Here is a 22,834-nt window from a genome sequence, read left to right as displayed (position 1 = left end):
GGCGAGGTGTATGAGCAGATGGATACCATGTTGGGGAAAATAAAAGATATTGTTCATAATAGAGATCCCGACTTGTACAAACTGATTCACGATTGTGTGTGTGAACGGTGGAATAGACTTCATCTTCCACTACATTGCTTGGCGTATATCCTTATGCCAAAATACTACTCTACATCTTGGTTGGGCCAACCTGCAGCAGGGGGTGGGGTTAGGACCAAACCCCATTTAGATCCAGAGGTAACTAGAGGATATTTGGAAGCATTAGAAAAGTTGGTAGCTGACAGGGAGGAATGTGCAGTTGTGCGCTTTGAAATAGGCAGATACTTCAGTGGCATTGGTTTGTATGGTAACTTCCATGCAATGGACGACAGAGATAGATTTGATACTCTCACATGGTGGGAAACATATGGCGGCCAGGGACTTTTGCCAAAATTGGCAAAAAAAGTTCTTTCACAGGTTGTAAATACTTCTTTTGCAGAGAGATGTTGGAGCACCTACAGCTACATACATAATGTGAAAAGAAACAGACTCAATGAAAACTGAGTAGAAAGCTTGGTTTATGTGCACTACAACTTGAGGTTGTTGAGTCATTACTGTGATCGGGCTTATGAGGATCCCACATATAAAATTTGGGACAATCACCCAGAGGATGACAATTTGGAGGATGGCATTGTACATATTGAAGAACTGGAAGAGGAACTTGTAAGGGATGAAGATGAAGCAGCTGCAGCAGCCATGCCACCTCCACCATCCAGTAGCAGTGCTCGAGGTCCGAGTCTTGTTCCTTTGTTGTTGCCACCTCCATCTACACCCTCACGTGGAGGTTCTAGTTCTGGTCGTCGGTCTGTGCGGGAGACTCCTAGAAGACCACCACGACCTGCTTATACTCCTGGAGACTCTCGTGGCAAGGGCCACATGTAGATTTACAGTTTACTTGTCTGTTTTAGTTTCTATTAGACTTTAGTTTTCATAACTGTTGAGTTTTGAGTCCTTGACTCTTGACTCTTGACTCTTTCATATCATAATGATATTTTTTGTAACAATATATCACTGTGACAATGAAAATTTGAAGTTTGAAGTTGGGCCTTGGCAATTATAACTCATTGGTAATGATTGTGAATTATGAATATGATGCTCGTGAAAGACTAAAGTTGTTTCATTTCATTTCATTATTCATGTTTCATTTTATAAATTCATAACATTTCATATCATGTTAACAGTTAGAAGTTAGGACTTAGAAATATCTTAGATATTACTTCTTGTAATGGTTAAACTTAGCTTACAAGTACAACTTTGGTGATCAATGATGATAAATGTTATTGAATTTTCAATTTTGAAAGCTTGAAGTTGAAACTTTAAGATTGAATTTGATGAATCATGATTCATGAGACTCAACATGTTGCAGTTGTAATATGTATTTTACTAACTTGTGGACATGGTTGATGACGATTATAATTTTTAGATGATTGATGTGATATGGTTCAATGATCAATCTATGTTTTTTTATGTTTTTTATCTCTAATTCATCATTCTACATGTTTTTGTTGACATATATGTATCAAAAATTAAAAAATATAAAAAATATATATATTTTTAGAAAATCGCTCCCGAATTCGCTCCCAAACCGGGAGCTTCTGAAAATGGTCGCTCCCGCTCCCGTTTTCGCTCCTGCTCCCGCTCCCAAGCAACATGGTCCTAGACAAATCTAATTTTTTAGTGATAATCGATGTTCTGAAAGGTTTTTTGTCTCACCGATCCATGATCGGCAGAGTTTTCCTTTAGCCTAACCCCAAAGCTGAAATGGATTTTGTCATTATAATCTTAAGGGAATCCTAGTGTGCTAGGTCGAGTTTATGTAAAAGTAATTTGGAGATAATTCTAACTATTTGATTAGGTTATTACAAATTGCTTGATCTGATAGATTATATTTGTGTCGCAGAACTGGGTGGTCTATGAGGGTCTATGTCAAATGGGTTTTCCCCCTTCAGATGTAAAATTGTAAAAGTCACGATGTAAAGTGTCTTGAGGGTTAGAAAATGTTTTATCCCCTCATAAGTCCTAGGTCCTAGGTGTTTTTTCCAAAAGCTAAGTTTGAGGGTCCAATAAAAATAATAAAAAATATAAATAATAAAAAATAATAAAATTAAAAAATTAAAAATTAAATAAAATAAATATAATAAAATAATAATAAGTCAAAGTTTTGAGGAAATAAATGCAAGATTTTAATTTTTTAATATATTTAAAATTTCGACGGATGAGATTAAAAGAGATTTTGATCCTCATCGATGGTCGAGATCACTTTGACATGGATCACTCGAACTAGCCGTTGGGAAGTTTTTCTTTAAATAGGGTGTCAGGAGTCATTTGAGATGATTCGATCTGAGAGTCGTGTGCTAAAGAAAGCTCTCTTGTAGTAATTTTTCATGTGCAAATAAAGAAAGACTTTGGGGTTGAAATCTTGCTAGTGTTACTCTTCTGGAAGTGCCATAAGATGTTTTATTTTTCTACATAAATTTATTTTCAGCCATTGATGATAGCTTGATGAATAGTGATTTTAAACACAGGTATCTTGTTTAGTCGCTAGGGTTTGAATGGTAGTTAAATTTCTAGATATGATGGCAGGTATCTCCATTACATTTGGATTTTAGTATCGTTTTCTCCATCTTCGTTAATGGTTGATTTAAGTTGTGCAGGAAATCCTTTTTTTGAGATTACCGGGTGTTCGAGGAAGTTCTCAACTGAACCAGCCAACTCCCGGATAGCATTTTCTGAAGAGCCCAACCAGTTTTGATCCCAGGCTCATCATTCGAAATATTTCTTATGAATGCATGAAGGGTTTTCTGAAGCACCTCGCCTTAAATTTAAAATTTTAAAAAAATATTTTTCTGGCATACTGACAAATCTAGCTTTTTAGAGCCTCTAAACTGTGAATACTGTAATTATTTAGCAGGTTTTAGGGTTTTTAGTTTTGTTTCTTGCGCATGTTGTTTCTAGGTATTTTGTTTTGCCATTACATGTTACAGATCTGAAGGTAAGATTCAATCTTAAAACCAGATCTAGGCCCTGGAGGGTAAGATCTGGCCTTAGGATCAGCTCCAACAGGGATATTTGCTTCAAAACCACTTTTTTTTTTGCAAGTGCACATTTTTGTTGTTCAAGGGTTTGAAAATCCAGCAAATTTTTATAAGGGTTGAATTGACGAATCTGAAGCAGCACGATTCAAAATTTCTATTAAAATTTTCGGAAAATTTCTTCAAGGGTTTCTGGGACACCGGTTTGCTACCTACGTTTTCAGTTTCTCCACTGATGTTTAAGGTCGACTTTTTCTGACAGAAAATTTCGAAATTTTTTGTTGTCAGCTACTGCCTGGGGTTTCATTTTTGTTGCAGGAAAATTTTGATTTTGTGTTCATTGTTGTTTTTCTCAAAAGCTTTCGGAATTTTTAAGGTCTGGCTATGGATTTTAAAAAAATTTACGGGATCTGGAAAGCTTTTGGGTCATTTTCCTACCTTCCCTTTTCTCCTACGCTACCCTAAATTCTTCACGCAGCTACCTATTCTTCTCATTCCTGCTTCAGCTTCTTCATCACCTGCCATCCCGCAGCCATTTCATCACCTTTCTCTGCGTTTTCAAAACTGCAAGCACACATTGATTTTCCTATCCGTCGAGTAGCATTCAGTTTCTCGCAGCCAACTCTCTCAGCCTCTCACGTGCTCCCTTTACCTGCGCGGCTCCCTCCTCAATCATACGCTGCCTTTTCCTCACACACAACGCAGCTCCAACGCTGCCAATTCCACCTACCTGAAATCTCCAGCGTCCTCTCTGTTGTCGTCAAATGCCTCTCACGCAAACTTGCATAGCCATAAACTAAATACGATTCTTTTTTTTTCATATGCATTGGTTAGTTTTAGGTTAGATTTAGATCTGAGTTCTTTTTTAGGATTTAGATTTATTTTATAAATTTTCATTTTTGTTATATATATTAGATGTTAGTTCTTTTTGTTTTTAGCTTAGCTTTTTAGTCTTAAGTTTTAGTTTTAATTTAGATTTACTTATGTTTAAATTTTAATTGTAAAAATAATATCAAAAAGTTTGAAAATAAAAAATCAATTTTCATTTTTTTAGGTTAGCTGTTCGTTTCAAGTTTAGTTTTGTTGTATTTTTTTTATAAATCAAAAATCATAAAAAAAATAAAATATAAAAAAATCATAAATGGTTTAAAAAATAAAAAGGTTCCTTTTCATTTATTTTTAGAGTCTTAGTTTAGAATAGATTTTAGCTTTATTTAGATTTTAGTTCTTCTATTCTGATCTTTAATTTTAGAATTTAAAAAATAAAAAGGGTTAGTCTTTAGGTTATTTTTAATTTAGATTTAGATTAGATTTAATTTTGGTTTAGCTTTTAGTTTAGTTTAGTTTAGTGTAGTGTAATCTTTATTTTTATTTTTAGTTTTAGTTTTATAATAAATCATCAAATATCAAAAAATAATAATAATAAATTCAAAAATATAAAAATCATAAATATATATATATATATATATATTAGTTTTTTTTTTTGTTCTCATTTTAGAATTTTATTTTATGATTTTGATTCTAACGATTTAAAAAAAAAATAATAATAATTGAAATATTTTGTCAGATTTAGTCTTGGCTCAAGAATTTGTCATATTTACAATTTTGGTGTATCTTTTCCGCTAAGGCTAAAATTTTGATGTGGGATTTATATTTATCATTTTTATATAGTTAAATGCGCTTAAATGTTTATTTAAAAGTTAGCTATATGAAAGTGGTAACTGGTCAGCATTTAAATTTTATGGTCATTTAAAGCATTTGATTTTTTTTAAGTTTAACTGCTGGAACATTGTTAATGCATTGTGCATTTATTGAATATCTTGCATTGCTTGGGTCTTTTGGTGATAAATGATTGTTTTACAAGGTTCATATTTCTTCAACATTTAATAAATAATCATTTAATCATTAGCGCCATAAGGCACTGGTACATTAATTTCTAAAATAAATCAGGTGCTAAGTTGCCTTGTTGTGTCTCCCAACCCAACTGGTCCATAGTTGGTCTTCCTTTATCCCATAGGGTCTACCCCCCTTAGCCTCGGGAGACAGCTTAAACAGAGAGATCGGGGATCAGGGTGACAGCCCCCGGTCTAAGCATTGTCGCGCTGACTAGACAATCTGTGCGACAACAGATAGCATCGGATGTGCTCTAGCCTTGAAATTTGGAGGAGAGGCTAAGGCACATGAGATCTCCAAGACCAAGAAATCGTTATGAGAAATTCCATCCGGATGAGGAGTTATTAAAATAATTAATATTTTTTAATGGGTTCCTAAGTCTAAACTTAGGAAAATAAAAATATTAATGGGTATTAATAAAGATAAGGATGAGAAGGTTCTAAGAGACGAGGATCAAGTCTGTTTTAATCTTAGCCATTGATTAGGGACTTAATCTCGGTCGTTGATTCATCAACAGGAAAAGTATAAGAGAAGACTTGAGGGTCATTTGGAGACACACCGGCAGATACTCAGTATCTCAAGGAAATTTGATTCTCAAGGAAGAGGAGATCGATTTCAAAGGGAGTTGCAGGGTGGAGGAAGACGAGGGCTTCAGCAACAGGCAGTGATGGAGGAGGAGGTGACACAGGGGCAGTGCAAAACAGGGCAGAAAGAGAGACACAGTCCAGAGGAGAGACGTAGAGCCTATGCAGACTGACACAGAGGAACGCAGAGCCACTCAGGGTCACGTTGGGTCAATCAGAGTGACGCAGAAGTGGGAGCAGGGTCTCCAAAGTGTCGGATGGTCTCAGAGGGAAAGTCTCAGGTGTTTTCTTTCAGTTTCTTTATAAAATCATTCCTTGTAAAAGCAACTGCTACTGAAGATTAATAAAGCCCTCATCTGCTGCACCGGTTTTCCCGCATTGGGTTTTTCCAGGGACAATTGTCCAAAAATTACTGTGTCGATGTGATTGATTCTTGTGCATGTATTTTTTCTCTGGGTAATTGTGTGATAACTGCAATAGAATTTATTTTAATATTTGTTGAAGAATAACTTATTAAGAATAATAATTAGGTGAAATAAATCAGTTGCCGTAGTGATAGAATTTCAGTTTAGAAATTTTCACACTAAAACATGATGACCCATGCTTTAATAAGTCATAATAATAATAATAGTTATTATTTTCTCTATTATTTTGACAAGTACAATACAGGATGACTCGAATACATTAATGAACACTGAACCTAGTTACATTTTCCAACAGTCCACTGCCACCATAAACTAACACTGTGAAGCCTCCCATGTGATGAAATTCCACTAAAGAGCAGGAGGTGGAGTGTAAAGGTGACAATGGAAGCCACCTCATTATTGCATTAGGATCTAGTCCTTGCCTTGTGAGGCCTCCCACAAGGCCCGCTAGATTTTGAGGCAACAGGGACCTTGCACATAGACTAATTTGAATTCATATTGCTGATTTATTGATTTATTATCAAAACTTAAAAGTATACTTATTTCCAGCAGTCATTAGAGTGAATTTAATTCTGGAATTCTTTTGGGCATAGCATCCAGTGGGACTTGATCCCACGAACACAGAAACATGATTTCCAGCTATTTTTGTTGTTGTTCATAAGCTTGGAAGTGATCATTTAAGGTCTATCTAACAACTTCCAGCTTCCCCACCCCTAGATCAGTGATAAAGGAGTGCTTTAGCACTCACTAGGTGAATGTTTGAGTGAAACTACTTGTTGTCCCTGCAATTTACTGCAAATTTTGCAGTTTATTTTGACATGGCAACAGATTTGCTCTATAACCCCTTTCACCAGTACCCTTAAATGAAAAGTAACAATAGAACTCATTAGTATATTTTTTCTACATCGTTTTTTAGTACTCACATGCCATATCTAACATTAATTGGTCTAGTGTTTTGTTGCCTTTAGTTTTCTGTTGCATACATGCACAAACAACAAGACAGATTTGAATGAACTCCTCCACACCTTTTCATTTGAGGCACTAGTCATATTTGGAGTTTGTTGAATTATTGAGGGGAACCCTCCCTTGGCCTTTTAGAAGGGAGTTGGGACTAAAGAGCAGGTGTTTGGATCGAGGGGACACCGGACCCTTTTAGATGTGATTATCTGCCTCACAATGCAGCAAAAAGTGTCATTCTCCTTCCACCTTGTCCTTTTTGAAAACAAACATTTTCTCTCTTCCCAGTCCTCCTTTGGCACTTTCCATTTTCCCATTTCACTTCTCAACCTCTGTGAGTTGATTCATAGGTGGGCCACCACTTGCTTTTCTCTTCATGAAATTGTGCATCAAATCATCATGAATTCTGATTTCCTCTTCTAATTCTCAGTGTGATATTGCTGTTTTTTTCCCAAAGTGCCTTTTTCATTTACATTTTATGCATCAGTCCTATGTATGGATTCTGTGTTCTCTTTTGTCTTAGGGCACTTGTTTTCTATAATTCCTCAGCCTTTCAACCACCTTTGACAGTGGCTCAATATGTTCTTTCTCCTCTTTAATTCCTTTTCACAGACCTTATGCAGAAATCCATTGTTGTCATTCTCCTCTTGCATAAGAGTGTCTTCATCATTGCTATTAATTCCAATGAGTATATGCCTCTTTTATCCAGAAAAATATCATAGGGGGTAATTTTTTTATCCCAACTGAGCCTTTTATTAAGTGTTTTGGAACTCTCTCAATCTGATTCCACATGTGTTGGCAAGTGTCTGGTCCCCATACCTCACATCTGTACAAAAATATCAATGTTGTGTGGGTCATCATGCTCATTGTTTTAAGAATCGGCCGGCTCAAAACCGACTCAGCCGAGTTGGTCCGAGTCATGCCCTCACCGGGTCGACTCGGCCTTCGAACCGGTTCGGCCAGCCGAGTTATTACCGAGGCGACAACTCGGCCGGCTCGGTAATAACCCAGCCGGCTCGGTGACAACCGCCCGAAAATGCTAAAAACAGCGATATTTTTTTTTAATTTGCGTTTTGGGGACCCCAAACCCATTTCTAATTTGCCTATAGGTTATTTGGGGTCCATTCTCCTCTGCTAAACCCTATAAAACCCACCCAACCCCTTTCATTTCCTCAAATCCATCTCATTGCATTTGAGTGAGAGTTTGTGAGGAGTTGTGGAGTTTGTTTTTGGAGCAGCAGTGAGGAGTCTTGGACAAGCATTGTAGCAGGAGTGAGGAGCTTCTTGGGCAGCCATTTGGAGCAGCATTGAAGAGTTGGTTTGTTGGATCAACTTTGAGGAGGGAGTTTGTGCTAGAGGGAGTTTGTGCTAGAGGTATTTTTTTTCACTTGTAAAAATCTATTTTTGCTTATTAATTTTTATGTGCAAATCTAGAAATTGAAAAGAGTGTTTTTTGTGAAAGAAATGAACATTGAAGCAATGCTATTTTTTTTGTTTTCATTTTCAGATTTTTTGCTTTCATTTCCAAGTCAAAAAATGGCACCTAGAGTGAAAGATGTTGCTTGGGCATATGTTGAAATGGTTGATAGTCAAATGCATTGCAAATTTTGCCATAGAAAAATTAAGGAAGGTCTTGGGGGCATTAATAGGCTGAAACAACACTTAGCGGGGATTAGAGACCAAATTACTCCATGTGAATCAGATGAAATTGGGGAGATTAGGAAGGAATTGTTAGCCAACTTTGAGAAGTTTAAAGAAGAAAAGGCTAGGCAAAAAGAGTTAGAGGTTGAAATTGGGAAGAAGAGGAGTATACAAAAAATTTTGGCTATCAACCCCCATTTTGATTTTGAGGGTTCTTCCTCTATCCCTTGTACTGATGCATCCAACCCCTTCTGATATGTTCCTCCCTCTTTGGAGTCTATTCAAGAAAAGGGTAAGGGTAAAATGAAAAATAAGGGTGATATGAATATCAAAAGTTATTTCACTGTCACGCCCTCCTCTCTATCAAATGGACATGGTCCTCAAGCTAGTAGAACTTTGCAGCTCACTTTAGATGACCATTGGAAGAAAGAATTGAGGGAGACTGCTTGCGAGTACATATGTAGATGGTGGTATGATGCTAATATCCCCTTCAATGCTTCCCGTTCACCATATTATGAACCTATGTTTGATGCCATACATGTTGCTAGAAAAGGCTTCAAAGGCCCTACTATGCAGGAGATAAGGGGGTATCGTTTGTAGAAGGAAATTAGCTCCATTAATGAGTATTTGAAAGATTTCAAGAACTCATGGGCAAGAACAAGATGTACCATCATGTCAGATGGATGGGCTGATCAAAGGAACCGTACCTTCATAGACTTTCTTATCTTCTGCCAACAGGGAACCATGTTTCTAAAATCAGTTTATGCATCTGATAAGGTAAAAAATGGACAATTGTTGTTTCAGCTATTGGATGAGGTTGTTGCGATGGTGGGGGTGGCTAATGTTGTTCAAGTCATCACAGATAATGCCTCTAATTATGTTCTTGCTAGTAAACTGTTAGAGGAAAAACACATAACCATCTTTTGGACCCCATGTGTTATACATTGCATAGACCTCATGCTTGAGGATATTGGCAAATTAGATTGGGTCAAAAACACTGTAGATCATGCCAAAAGCATAACAAAATTTATCTACAATCATTCATGGATTTTGAGCCTGATGAGGAAACACACAGGGGGCAGGGATATTATTAGGCCTGCCATCACTAGATTTTCTACTCACTTTTTGACATTGCAATCTATGCTTTCACAACATAGAAACTTGCAAAAGATATTTTCTAATGAAGAATGGAATCAAAGCCAGTGGTCTCACAAACAAGAAGGCAAAGAATTGAAAAAGAAAGTTAATGAAGAAATATTTTGGAGAAAGGAAGCAGAGATTATGAAGTTTGTTGAGCCACTGGTTAAGGTATTGCGGTTGGTGGACGGGGAAAGATTGGCTATGGGCTTCATTTATGAGGCTATGGATCAAGCAAATGAGCAAATAAAGAGGGCATACAAGGATAAAGTGGCTAAGTATGGGCCCATTTGGGCAATCATTGATGAAAGATGGAACAATCAACTCCATCGCCCTATACATGCAGCTGGGTATTTTTGGAACCCACGGTATCATTATAAAGCTAAGGCGATAGAAGCTTTGAAGGGGGAGGTTAGAGATGGATTGATTGATTGCATTGATCGCATGATCCCATTAGAGTGTGATCAGCTGGCGATACACCGACAGGCCACAACCTTCAGCAATGCCTCAGGTACCTTTGGGAAGAACCTAGCAAAGATTGTGAGGGAAGCAGATGAGCCAGGTAAACAAAAATTTCAATTTTCAAATTCTTAATACTTATTTTGTTAAATCGTTTATAATTTGAAAGTTGGATATAATTTGTAATTTTGTTGAGCTAACTCATTACACTCCTATGTTTTTTACAGCACAATGGTGGGAGGCTTTTGGTAGCCATTTTCCTAAATTGCAAAAGTTTGCAATTTGTATTTTGAGTCAAACTTGCAGTGCTACTGGGTGTGAGCGCAATTGGTCTGTCTTTGAGAGGATTCACACGAAGAAGAGAAATCGTTTGGATCAAAAACGGTTAAATGATCTAGTCTATATCCAATACAACCTCCGGCTCAGACACAACCAATTGCTGAACAAAAGACTTGATTCAGATCCCATTGTGTTGGAAGACATTGATCCAACATCAGATTGGGTAGTGGAGAGTAATCCAGCAGAGTTTGATTCTGATGAGGATCTTGATTTGGATTTACGGGGGGAGGCATCACTCGAACATAATGTTCAATTGAATGCAAATCCTGATCCACTTGTACTAGCCTCAGGGCCAGCCCCAAGTCCTCCAATTGCAGGCGCTTCCTTTGCTCAGCCACAACAAAAGCGCATATCTCGTCTATCTCAGCTTGCAGCTGCTGCACAGCCTGCTAGTGCTACCACTTCTACAGTTGCAGTTGGAGATGATGATGAGGAGGAGCCATGGGCTGGCCTGTCTGACTATGATCCAGAGGTTGAGCCAGATGATCTTGGCTCCTCTAGCAGTAGCTAGTAGTACTGGTCACAGTTTACTTTTGTTGTAGAGGCCATTTCTAGCCTCCTTGGTTATGTGTTTTTGTTTTGATCTCTATATCATCATCATGTATGTATTGGACAATGCACTGGGTGCCATTTTGATATAATGGATATATTCATGAGACTACTTTGATCATATGTTGTCTTCTATCTATATTCTAATGTTGTGTGTTTGGAAACATGAATGGAAATCTTTAAAATTATGTTTTTTTATAAAAAATAAATATTTAATGTATTTTTTACAACGACCGAGTCATTGAAATCGAGCCAACCGAGATGATAACGAGTCGGAGTTGGAGTCGACCCTCGGCCAAGTTGGAGTTGACCCTCCGTTGAGTCAGAGTCAGAGTCGGAATCGAAGTTTTAAAGATTCATGCTACAATCCCACACTTCCGTTGTTCCACATCTTGTTTCCAAGGATGAAAATTGCCTTCCATCATTCCTCTAGTCACTTCCTCAGGTATGAGTCCCAATTTAATCTTTTGTTGAACTCTAGTCTCAAGCACTGTCATCTCTAACTGTTCACTCTAGGCAATCCATCAATGCTATTATTATTTGCTTTACTTTAGGATTCCACAACCCACTTTGTGCACTCATGGACATTAAAATAGATTCATTTCATATTATAATAGAAAAGTATAAAAGATAATAATATTTTAGTTATATTAGTTACAATAATATTGGTTGTATTGATATTACATCATGGATTAAGGACCGATAGTGTCACTCAAAGTTTCTTAATATCATCGTACATATTATTAAAAAAAATAAACGTGCAAAGTACATGTTGGCAGTGGTTGGGTTATTTATATGTATAATATTTTCTTGCAAATTATATTATGCTTGATGTCACTTCAATTCCATCATTAGATCATGATCTATTAGGAAAGGCAATTGTTGGATCCCTTATTAGAGAAAATTAAAATGGCCTGGTTGAAAGCAATTCTAAGACAAACATTCACACAAACACAAAAACCAAAAGCCACAAAACAGTTTCAGCACTATGTGCATATCCATTGTTTTGTTCATATCAAGCAAAAGAGTTAAAACCAAAAGATGAATAAGCTCTAAAAGGGAGATACAGGCAGAATGCCATTGCTATATCTTCACAAGAAGCATGATTTTCATAACCACAAACCAGAGATATTGTCAGAAGGCATATGAACAGTTATTTTGTCATCGCTTGTATCCATATACTTTGACCGTAAATAGAGTGCAATCACCTGTATCATTATCCATAACACTGCATAAGAATAACAAAACTAACATTAAAATAAACAAAAACCGAAAAAATTATCTGTAACAATACCAACTAATATTCTGAATTTATTTGTCTTAGTAATGTGTAGGAAGAGGATATAAGTTCTATTTCGAATTGCTGATGCAAATACTTTTCTTTGAATATATGGCATATTTTCCCAACAAAAAAAAAGAATACCAACTAAACTTGCTAAACATATAATATTCATCCAGTATGTGAATGCCATTACCTATACCATTACATATAACAGTCTCTTGTTATACGGTTATACCATCCAAATAATTAATTCACACTGAGGAAAGAAAGAATTTGAATCTTAAGCTTAGTGCAAAAATGTAAAACAAGCTCAAACCTGCCCAAAGGCAGAAACTCCTTTGTCTGTACGACCACAACGAGAGTAATAAGCCTCTTTCTGCTCTCCTATTAAAAGTCTTGTTTTCCTCAAAGCTGCAAAAAGTTCAGACTGTAAAATATCTCAGTTCCTAGTTCAAATGATTCCCAAGAAAATATCAAAAAACTACAAATTTAATTGGTGTTTGCATCGTAGAGATAGAAAACAATTATAGTGTAAGATGTTAGCCCCAAAATAGTCACTATGTAGTATGATGTATTCTTTATTGAAGTCTACTTAGTGTTTAGTGGCATTTACGTGTGGTCCATGGAGCTATTATTATATAAACATGACGTTATTATTTTACTATTTTGAGTGGGTCACGAGTTATCTCAAATCCTCGTCCTTATGAAGATATCATAGCAATGTCCTTGTCAAGAAGTTGTAATTAGTCAGGTGAACAGTTGTGCTCCTCATCTGCTGTCTATGTAGAACATATATTTGTATAAAGAGTCCCCCTATTTTTAATTAACATCATGAGTGGAGGTAATAACATTGTATATCATGCCTGACACTCCATCTCTATTGATCACAAGAATATATGTATATATGACTCATTGGAATAAGAACTTCAGAGCATTTCCTGTGCTCTCCAAAATGTTGCTATGAATGCCCTTTTTTTCTTTTCGATTCATATAAGTTATGTGCACAATACAAGTTAATGAGATAAAAGTTAATTCAGAAATAATATGCATGCACATAACTTTAACTGGATTCATAGTCAATATTTAGCATCATTGGCAGATATGGAATTTGACAAGCAACCACCCTAATCTAATTGGTGGCAATACCCAAGCCAACATAGCATATACAAAAACACAAAGACGTGAACTTAATCAGTTGATGCCTCTTTGATTAGAAGAGGTAAATCAAGCGGGAAAACAAAATGTTAGCATACCTCAGCCAAGGTTGCATTGTGATCTCATTAACCAATGTAAGAGATCACTTGTATGAGTAAATAGTATGATTAACCTAGCAGATTGCAGATCTACTGAATAATTTACACAGGTAGGTTCTTAACTTAGTTAGCAGAAGCAAAAATAAGATAACCAATTTCATAAAAACGACACACAGATTCTGCCCAATCAAGGTTTTTCATTAATAATCCAAACTTGGGTTCTTGTCCTAGGATAATGGCCCAACTGAGGGATAATCTGATCCAGCTGATCACCCCTCCTTAGCTGATCCAAATCTCCTTGTTTTCCTTCCTCGGAACCAACAGTCACTGAGAAGCCTCTCTCAATCTTGTGTTGTTGTAGTGTCTTTTCCATCTCCCTGGCCTTGCTTCTATAACTTTTCATTGAGATAAATCCCTAACCCTAATCTCCAAAGCAATTGACAGTCAATATTAGATCTCACCTCCCCTGAGATGAAGAACTGAGATTAAAACATATTCACTAAAGTAAAGTAAGTCGAGATTAGATCTTACCTCACCTGAGATCAAGGACTGAGATTAAAACATATGCACTAGAGAAATTTAATTTACTTTTCCTAAGTTTCTTTTAGTTCAATAAGCCAACATAATAATTTGTGTTTTTTTCTAAGTTAGACTTAGGCTAAGTTACATTAGCAACTTACTCAAACTGGAGCAAGTATTTAAGGAGACTAGGGGTGACTTTTCCATGCCTAGACACATAGGCCTATGCAGAGGTACCTGCCCGGGCTACAAACATAGACAAAATTCATGCATGGATATGTACTTTTTTCAGGCTACAGCAGTGATATTTTCAGCAAGATAGCACACTCCATATGAGGCCAAGCTAGGCACTGCACATGTGACATCTTTTGCATGCTTGGGTAAGGAGCAAACCACCTCAATTAGGCACTTTATTTTGAGTTATTTCAGGATTGTTATTGTGATACCTTACGTGAATGCTTTCCTGTTATGTAGCCTTTTGTGTGGCATAATATAATCAGAAAGGATTTGTAAAATTTTTGGCTACCCAGAAGGTGCTATTTACTCAATGAATTATTTCCTATTACTTGTTCACAGTTAATTGATTCTTCTGCTGGAAGTAATGAATAATAACATGAATAGCACCATTCACAAAATAAAAATTGCACCAAAATACACAAGAAACCTAAGTCACCTAACACGGGGATTCAGGATTCGTAGGATACAGGGGTTCGAGAGTCGGATTCGGACACGTTGACCCCTTGGAACAGGACACATAGGATTTGTTATATATTATTTTATTAAAAAATATATATATATATATTTAAAAAAAATATATATATATATTAAAAACTAGATATTTCTTACACAAATTCTCATTAATGATACAAATTCATTGATTTCAAACATAGATCATCTAGATGTTAGTTTTATTGTTTACAAAGTAAGTTAGTAATAGTAACATTATAGCAATTAGCATGCATACTACATACCAAATTCAAATACATCAACATGTCACATAAAATGATAAATCATGATTCATAAATGAAAGACAACTTACAGTTACAAGATAGTACGATAAAGACACTGACAATTGTAGTTTTCTCATTAAGTCATCAAATCAAAATGTGTTACATAGGTAGTGCAATGGCAATGCCGCAATGGCAAATAGAAATAGAAAATATAAAACAACTACAGGTATACAAGCCTCAAGGCAATAGGTAGCCGGAGCCCATGACTCATGAGTCAACAATCCTCATAGTCATCATCAGAATCAGCATCAATGTCCTCATCATCATGGTCACCACTGCTCTCCTCTGCATCGTCCTCCTCCCCTGTATCCATAGTCGCCTCTGCATCTGCTGGTGTGGAGGATGACCCCTCGAAAATATCACCATCATCAAATCTAACAAGCTCTAGCACTGGATCATTGAGATCCATGTTGGCCAATGCCAACTCAACACTACTGTCCAGACCCATATCATCAGGAAAGACATCCCACATCTTTGTCTTTCCCCTCAACCACTTTTCCCTTTGCCTGTAAATAAGACGAAGGTTGGTGTGCACATACACCATTGTCTCTGCCCTGGACTGCTCAAGCCTGCTCTTCTTCACACTATACAAATTCCCATATGTGCTCCAATTCCTCTCGCAACAAGAGGATGAAGTCACCTGAGAGAGGAGCCTCATGGTTAACCGCTGAAGAGGAGGGCTTGTTGCCCCATGATTTGCCCACCAAGAATAGGGCTTCTTAGCCCCCCTGTCTCTAATCACATCATATCTTGCAAATCGACCAGTGCCAGTGGAAAACTCTACAAAGGCATCCTCCACCTCATCAAGGGATGCTCTATCCTGGAAAACCCGCCTAAATGCATCTTTCCTCCCCTGTGATATTTCACCATCCATGTGAGGAGGGAATCTGCGGGAAGGTCCACCATTCAGCCACTCATGGTTGTAGTATTTTGGGTTCAATGAGTGAGCCAAACAATGTAAAGGTGTGCAATTCTTGTCCCATCTGCTGACAAGAATATCCTGTATAGTACCACAGAAGGCCTCTGGTGATGTCTCATACTCGGGGCACTCACTCTGTAGAATAATGCTCCTCACAGACTCAATCATGGAATCCCATCCCTCATAAACCTCTCCTAGGACGGGTTTGTCTGTATCTGCAAATCAAAGCAAAGAAATGATAGGGTCCATCATCTGAATAATTAGATCTACCCTCTCCCACCAAGCATCATCTAGCACTGTGTCCTTCACTCTTCTAGAGGCTACTTGATCTGTCTTTCTCCAAAAAGACCAAAACTCAGAAATAACCATGGCCCCAAGAGCGGTCTTGACCTCCCTCAACCTCTTCAACATCATGAATGAAGAGGCAAACCGTGTATCAGCAATATTCAACAATGAGAGATTGTTGTACTCCTTGTAGATAGTGAGAGCATTTGTATGATTTTGCACAAAGTTATGGATATGTCGTGCATCCTCAATAATGTTACCAATCCAAAACACATCAGAAGCAATGGATTTCAGTGCTAAGTTCAATGAATAGACAATGCAAGGTGTCCAAAACACTTGTGGATATTTAGCTTCCACGATCATGCCAGCAGCCTTGCAAAAAGGTGCATTATCTGTAATGATTTGCACACAAGAATCAACACCTACATCTTCAATGACTTTAATAAATAACTCACCCATAAATTGTGCATCCTTGTATTCTCTAAGTGTATCCACTGCTTTCAATAAAACTGGACCATTCAAGGAAGACACCATGAAGTTGATGATTGGGTGTCGTGTTGGATCTGTCCATCCATAAGAAACAATGCTAACCCCAGATGTTGGCCATGATGCTACAATAGGCTCAAGCATTTTTTGCACCTATTTTTTTGCCTTCGTCAACAATGTGGTTCTAAGCTTCTCTGAACCAAGAGGCACATACCATGATGGAGACCCGTGAGTTAGAGCTCGACACATCTCAATAAATAGAGGTGAGCGTGCAACATTAAATGATATGAAGTTTTGATAGAAAAAGAAGGCAATGGTGAGATCAAGCTCTTCCCGTTTCTCTTTTTGAAAAATCTTGTCCATTGGACCAAGTGTAATTGCTCTTCTTTTTGCTGCTTGTCCCCCAATAGAACTCTCAAATGGAAATTTGGTGGTGCCTTTCCTCAAAAATGGAAGGGGGTCTTCATTCTTGGTTTTTCTTGATTTTGCAGCCACATTTTCCATACCAACAGTGAACTCCTTTTCCATTTCTTTCCTCTTTTGTAAAGGAACAACTTTACAAGCTCCAATTCCACAACCTGGTAAAGCCAACAAATGGCCTTTCACACGGTAATATGTGCTTTTGAAAGAAATGTGGCAAAAGTTGCATCTCCATTGCACATTGCCTCTGGTGCTTGTCCCATCCTCTCTTGTGACATATTTCCACAAGGTATATTTCTCAATGTTGTCTTTAAGTCCTCCTCTTCCCTCAACATTACTTGCAGCAGACTCTGATGATATTGGGGGAGGAGGGGCATCTCCAATGGAAACATTCTTCCCCTTCCTTTGCCCCCTAACTGCTGCCCTTGATTGAGCCATGAATACTGTAAAAAAAATAAACAAAACATGCACAAATTTGTAAAAAAAAATCATATACAAACTGTTATAATAGAAATGCAAAAAAATAGAGATGAAATGCACTTACCTGGTGCTTGAATCTCCTTGCCGAATGCTCCACACCCTTAGCTCCTTGCCCACAGCTCAATGTATGCAAAACTGAAAGAGAGAAATGGTAAAACACTTAAAGAACAGCGCCTTTTTTATGCCCGCGGGTTTCATTTTTTGGGGATTCGAATCCCAAAATCAGGACATGTTGTGTCCTAACGGGACACATACGGGATTCGTACGTGTCCCGTTAGGACACGACGTGTCCCCTTCTAGGATTCGAATCCAGTTTCTTAGCAAGAAACCAATCACATAATTTACACGAGTATTTTTCGAAAAACGTCCTTGGAAAAAGCCCAATGTAGGGAAAACCAGTTTTTAGCTCTGGGGGTTTATATTATTATCTTCATCAAAAATTGTGATTGAGAAATTACAACTGCTTGCTTGACACTGGCAAAGCTCCAACAATATTTTATTTTCACTTTTGTTAATCAAATCAACCTAGAAAACCCTGCGGCTTCCCTTTCTGCAATTTGCACTGCCTCCAGCAACTTGCACTGGCACTTTCGCAATTCGTACTGGCTCCCAACAATTCTCACTACCCTCTGGAAACTCTCCCTCTTGGAAACTTCAATTTTCCCTCCTGGCAATTCACACTTCCTCAGCCAAACTCGCACAGGCCTCCAGAAGACTCACTCTGTTGAGAAATCTAGGGCATAGAGATTAAGTGATTTCTCTTCTATTAGTACCTGCTTGTGAGTGTTTTTTACTTCTTTAGATTAGGATCTTCTTTTACTTAGGTTATTGGTGTTCTTCATCAAACAACTACCAATGCATAAACCATAAAGAGACAAGAGACACAGAATATAGGCTATCATCCAGGGCCAAAAACTCTCCCACTTGAGAGGAAAACCCGAACAAATTCTTCTTCTTATAGAGATTCCAATTCACGAATACCAAGCCCAAGACACTTGACCTATCTGCCACTCCAAGACCAAGACACAAGATCCTTAGTCAACGATAGTCAACCTTCTGCTCCTTCCTCCTTCTCAACTTCTTCTTCAACCTTGGATTTCTTCTGCTTTAGACCTTCGGCCTTCTTCCACTTCGGCTCCCTAGGAGGACTACACTTCTCCTTGGCTTCCAATGTTGCAACAGACTTCTCCTCTCCTCGGCCTTCACTGTTGTAATAGACTTCTTCTCATCCTTTACTACTGTAACAGACTTCTAGCATGTATAGGGGTTTTCTACCCTTAAAACAGTCCCATAAAGTACCCTAAGAACCTCGCTCTTCTTCTTCTTTACTTTGCAGGTTGGGAGGCTTCTCCTTTTACCCTTTTCGCACTTCTATTTCAGATCACTGTTCCACCGAAATTTTGTCTCAGAAGTGATGTCGAGCAGCCCTATTTATAGTTGTTTCCTCCTTAAATAAGCCGACATGAAGAGGGTGAGCCAACATGTCTGTTTGGAGGAGATAATTAATTCCACTTTGAAGCCGACTTGAGGTTAATGCTTGTGCTTGGTCTTGGAGGGCTACTTGACATTTTCATTGACTCATATACAAATATAATATGCCCAAGAAGGGTCCTTCATACATGACATAGACTCAATTTGACTTTTATGACTAGATGACTTAATCCTAAAGGCTCACAATGGGAGCCACCACTAAAATAAAATTCCTTGCTCATGAAACCCATGAGACAAGCATTACAATAAAAATTTTATTTTTCTTTTTTTCATCAATTACATAAAATCACAATTAAACGTGTAATTATGAAGACCGAACCTAGCTACACTTTTCAACACACTCTACCTCCAGGAATAAATATTAGCCTCTACTCCTACAAATTTACTGAGCAACTCGTTCTCCTCCTAAAGGCTCACAGCCTCACTGGAAACATTAGGCCTCCTACAGAAAACATTGATAGCTGAAAAATCTTCTCCCAATCACTATTGCTTAAACCCTCCTCGTGTCTCCAAAGTTGCCCGTCGATTCCCTCTATAATCTCTCATTCACAAATGAATGGCCACTATTAGAAGTTCACTTGATCCAATCAATGGCGAAAATCATTTTAGAAACTTTCCACGAACTTCTAGAGGTAAATCAATCTTATTCCATGTTATGCTCTTAACCTGCAAAATGATACCCAAATACAGAATATGCGAAGAAAAGATACCCAGAACACAGAATAGCAATGATTTTATTATTCAGAGAGTAATGTTCACTTGCCTCTTCGAGGGGGCAACCTCCAATAGAGCAGAGCTCGAATACAAAATAAGACACAATGCTCCTCGCAGGGAGTCTCTATCCTTTATATATGACTCATACATGCAATACCACGGGCCAATACCGTGGGTTTTATTAATACCATCTATCTAATACTACGGCCCATTTGCAACTAATTGTGGTCCCGTCATTAATTGCGGGTTAACCACTTACAAATATTAATATGGGCTTTATTGACTCTTGACTATGACGAGATCCCATGACATAAATAAGGGGGTTAGGGTGGGACCCTAACATGCCCTCCCCCTTAAGACTAGCCTTGTCGTCAAGGCTGAAGCTGCGGAAACTGCTGAAGAATAGTGGTTGGTTCCCAAGTTGCATCTTCCGGAGAGGTGTCTTTCCATTTGATGAGGACTTCCTTAATCATGCGGCCGCGCAGGTGCTTGTCTCGTGTGTCTAGAACCTGTTCGGGTTGAAGCCAGATTGACCCTTCTTCGTCCAATTCAGGTAGACTGGTTTGAACTCGGCAATTGTTCCCAATCACTTTCTTGAGGCACGATACATGGAAAACTGGATGGATTTTTGCCGTAGGTGGCAAAGCCAACTTGTAAGCCACTTCTCCAATGCGCTGAAGTACTTGGTATGGTCCGTAGAATTTTGGAGAGAGCTTTTGACAACCCTTGTCTTTGAGTGATGTTTGCTTATATGGTTGCAGCCTCAAAAAGACCTGATCCCCTTCTTGAAATTGGCGCTCTGAGCAATGCTGGTCGACCTATTGCTTCATGCGGTTCTGAGCTTGATGAAGATTCTCTCTAAGATGGGCGAGCATGGTTGCGCGGTGTTGTAGGAGTTGATCCACTGCTTGTACTTTGGAGCACCCCTTGAGATAAGAAGTAGGGGAAGGCGGAAGTTGACCATATACTGCTTCATAGGGAGTCATTTTGGTGGTGGCATGATAGTTGGTGTTATACCACCATTCAGCCAGAGGTAACCACTGTACCCAAAGGTGTTGCTTTTCTGAAGTGAAACACCTAAGGTAGGTTTCTAGACATTTGTTGACGGCTTCGGTTTGACCATCTGTTTGCGGATGATATGAAGTACTGAGTTTGAGTTGAGTGCCTTGTATTCTGAAGAGTTCCTGCCAAAAATTATTGGTGAAGATCGGGTCGCGATCGGACACAATAGAAGTGGGCATGCCATGCAATTTGAAGATCTGATCCATGAAAGATTGAGCAACCAAAGTTGGTGTAAACGAGTGGGGTAGGGCGCAAAAATGAGCATACTTCGACAGTCGGTCCACAACCACCATGATGACTGATTTGTTCCCTGAATTTGGAAGACCTGTAATGAAATCCATAGAAACCTCCATCCAAATTGATGCCGGAATGGGCAATGGTTGTAATGTGCCTGGTGTGTTGACGGTTTCCCCTTTGTGGCGTTGACAGACCTCACATTCTGCTACGAAGGTAAGGATGTCCTTTTTCATGCCTGTCCAAAAAAATGATCTTCTGGTGCGAGCATACGTCTTCTGAAAGCCCGAATGTCCTGCAATGGGAGATGAGTGCAATTCTGCCAAAATGCGACTTTTGAGGGTGGATGTTGGTGAGATTACGACTCTGTCCTTGTAGTGAAGAATATCATTCTGCCACAAGTAGCCCTTGGTGGAATTAGGATCTACCTGCAATTGAGAAATGAGTTGGGAGAGCCCGGGGTGTGAAAACCATTCCCTGCGAGCCTCTTCAATCCAGTCTGGAATGGGGAGGGAAATTGCGAGCAGAGTACTTTCCTCCTCAAATTGGCGAGATAATGCATCTGCTACACTATTGTCTTTCCCTTTCTTGTAAATGATCTCATAATCATATCCCAGCATTTTGGCTAACCATTTATTTTGTTGTGGGGAGGATAGGCGTTGCTCCAAAAAATATTTAAGACTGTGATGATCTGTGCTGATTTGGAAACGTCGCCCCAATAAGTAAGGTCGCCAGGTCTCGACTGCATGTAAGATGGCCATCATTTCCTTCTCGTAGGTAGATTGGCCCAGATTCCTCCCACTGAGTTGTTGGCCTGTGAAGGCCAACGGTCGCCCTTCCTGCATTAAGACCGCCCCAATACCTGTACCCGAAGCATCACATTCAATGACAAAGGATTTGGTGAAGTCAGGTAGTGCTAAGACTGGAGTGGAACACATGGCGTTTTTTAGAGCGGTAAATGCCTGTTGTGCTTCCTCGTTCCAGAAGAAAGAATTTTTCTTTAGGAGTTGAGTGAGGGGTTTCGCTATGCGCCCATAGTTGCGGACAAATTTACGATAATAGCCTGTGAGACCCAAAAATCCTCTCAAGCTCTTCAAGGTCTTAGGATGAGACCATTCTTGCATTGCCTGGATCTTTTTGGGGTCCACCTTGACACCTTCACGCCCCACAATGTGGCCCAAATACTCAACTTCTTCCATGCCAAACGAACACTTGGACATCTTGACAAATAATTTATGCTTGCGGAGCAGCTGCAAGAGTAGATCTACATGCTGAAGATGTGCAGCCCAAGTGCCACTATAGATGAGGATGTCATCGAAGAAGACAAGGACAAATTTTCTGAGATATGGTTTGAGAATGTGATTCATAAGGCTCTGAAAAGTAGAGGGGGCATTACAAAGACCAAATGGCATGACCAGGAACTCATAATGGCCTTCATGAGTTCTGAAAGCCGTCTTGGGAATGTCGACTTCCTTCATGCGAATTTGGTGGTAGCCTGAGTGAAGATCCAACTTAGTGAAGAATTGAGCCCCACTGAGTTCGTCCAGCAAATCGTCAACCACCGGGATGGGAAATTTATCTTTGACTGTCAACTTATTAAGGGCCCTGAAGTCAGGACACATCC

The 22,834-nt window shown here is 38.6% G+C and overlaps 1 protein-coding gene across 5 annotated transcripts in view; it reads right to left on the bottom strand.

The window, feature by feature from the left end:
* Positions 1-22,834, bottom strand: part of LOC149246828 (Pseudouridine synthase family protein) — a 362,779-nt gene that overhangs the window by 152,366 nt on the left and 187,579 nt on the right. For all 5 annotated transcript variants that reach the window (XR_016266560.1, XM_089458033.1, XM_089458032.1 and 2 more), the window contains exons 7-8: positions 12,654-12,764; positions 12,179-12,263 (exon numbers count right to left, since the gene is read on the bottom strand). Coding sequence is in view for 4 of the 5 variants with exons in the window: in XM_089458033.1 (XP_089314159.1) it covers positions 12,179-12,263; positions 12,654-12,764 (196 nt within the window). In the remaining variant the exon portion in view is untranslated. The remainder of the gene's footprint in view (positions 1-12,178; positions 12,264-12,653; positions 12,765-22,834) is intronic.

This window comes from Pinus tabuliformis, chromosome 7, assembly GCF_031772625.1.
Source record: "Pinus tabuliformis cultivar Carrire ecotype Pingquan chromosome 7, CPIR1, whole genome shotgun sequence".
In the NCBI taxonomy this organism is placed as follows: domain Eukaryota; kingdom Viridiplantae; phylum Streptophyta; class Pinopsida; order Pinales; family Pinaceae; genus Pinus; species Pinus tabuliformis.
Note: the sequence above shows the minus strand (reverse complement) of the source record. Positions and strands in the feature narration are given on the sequence as shown.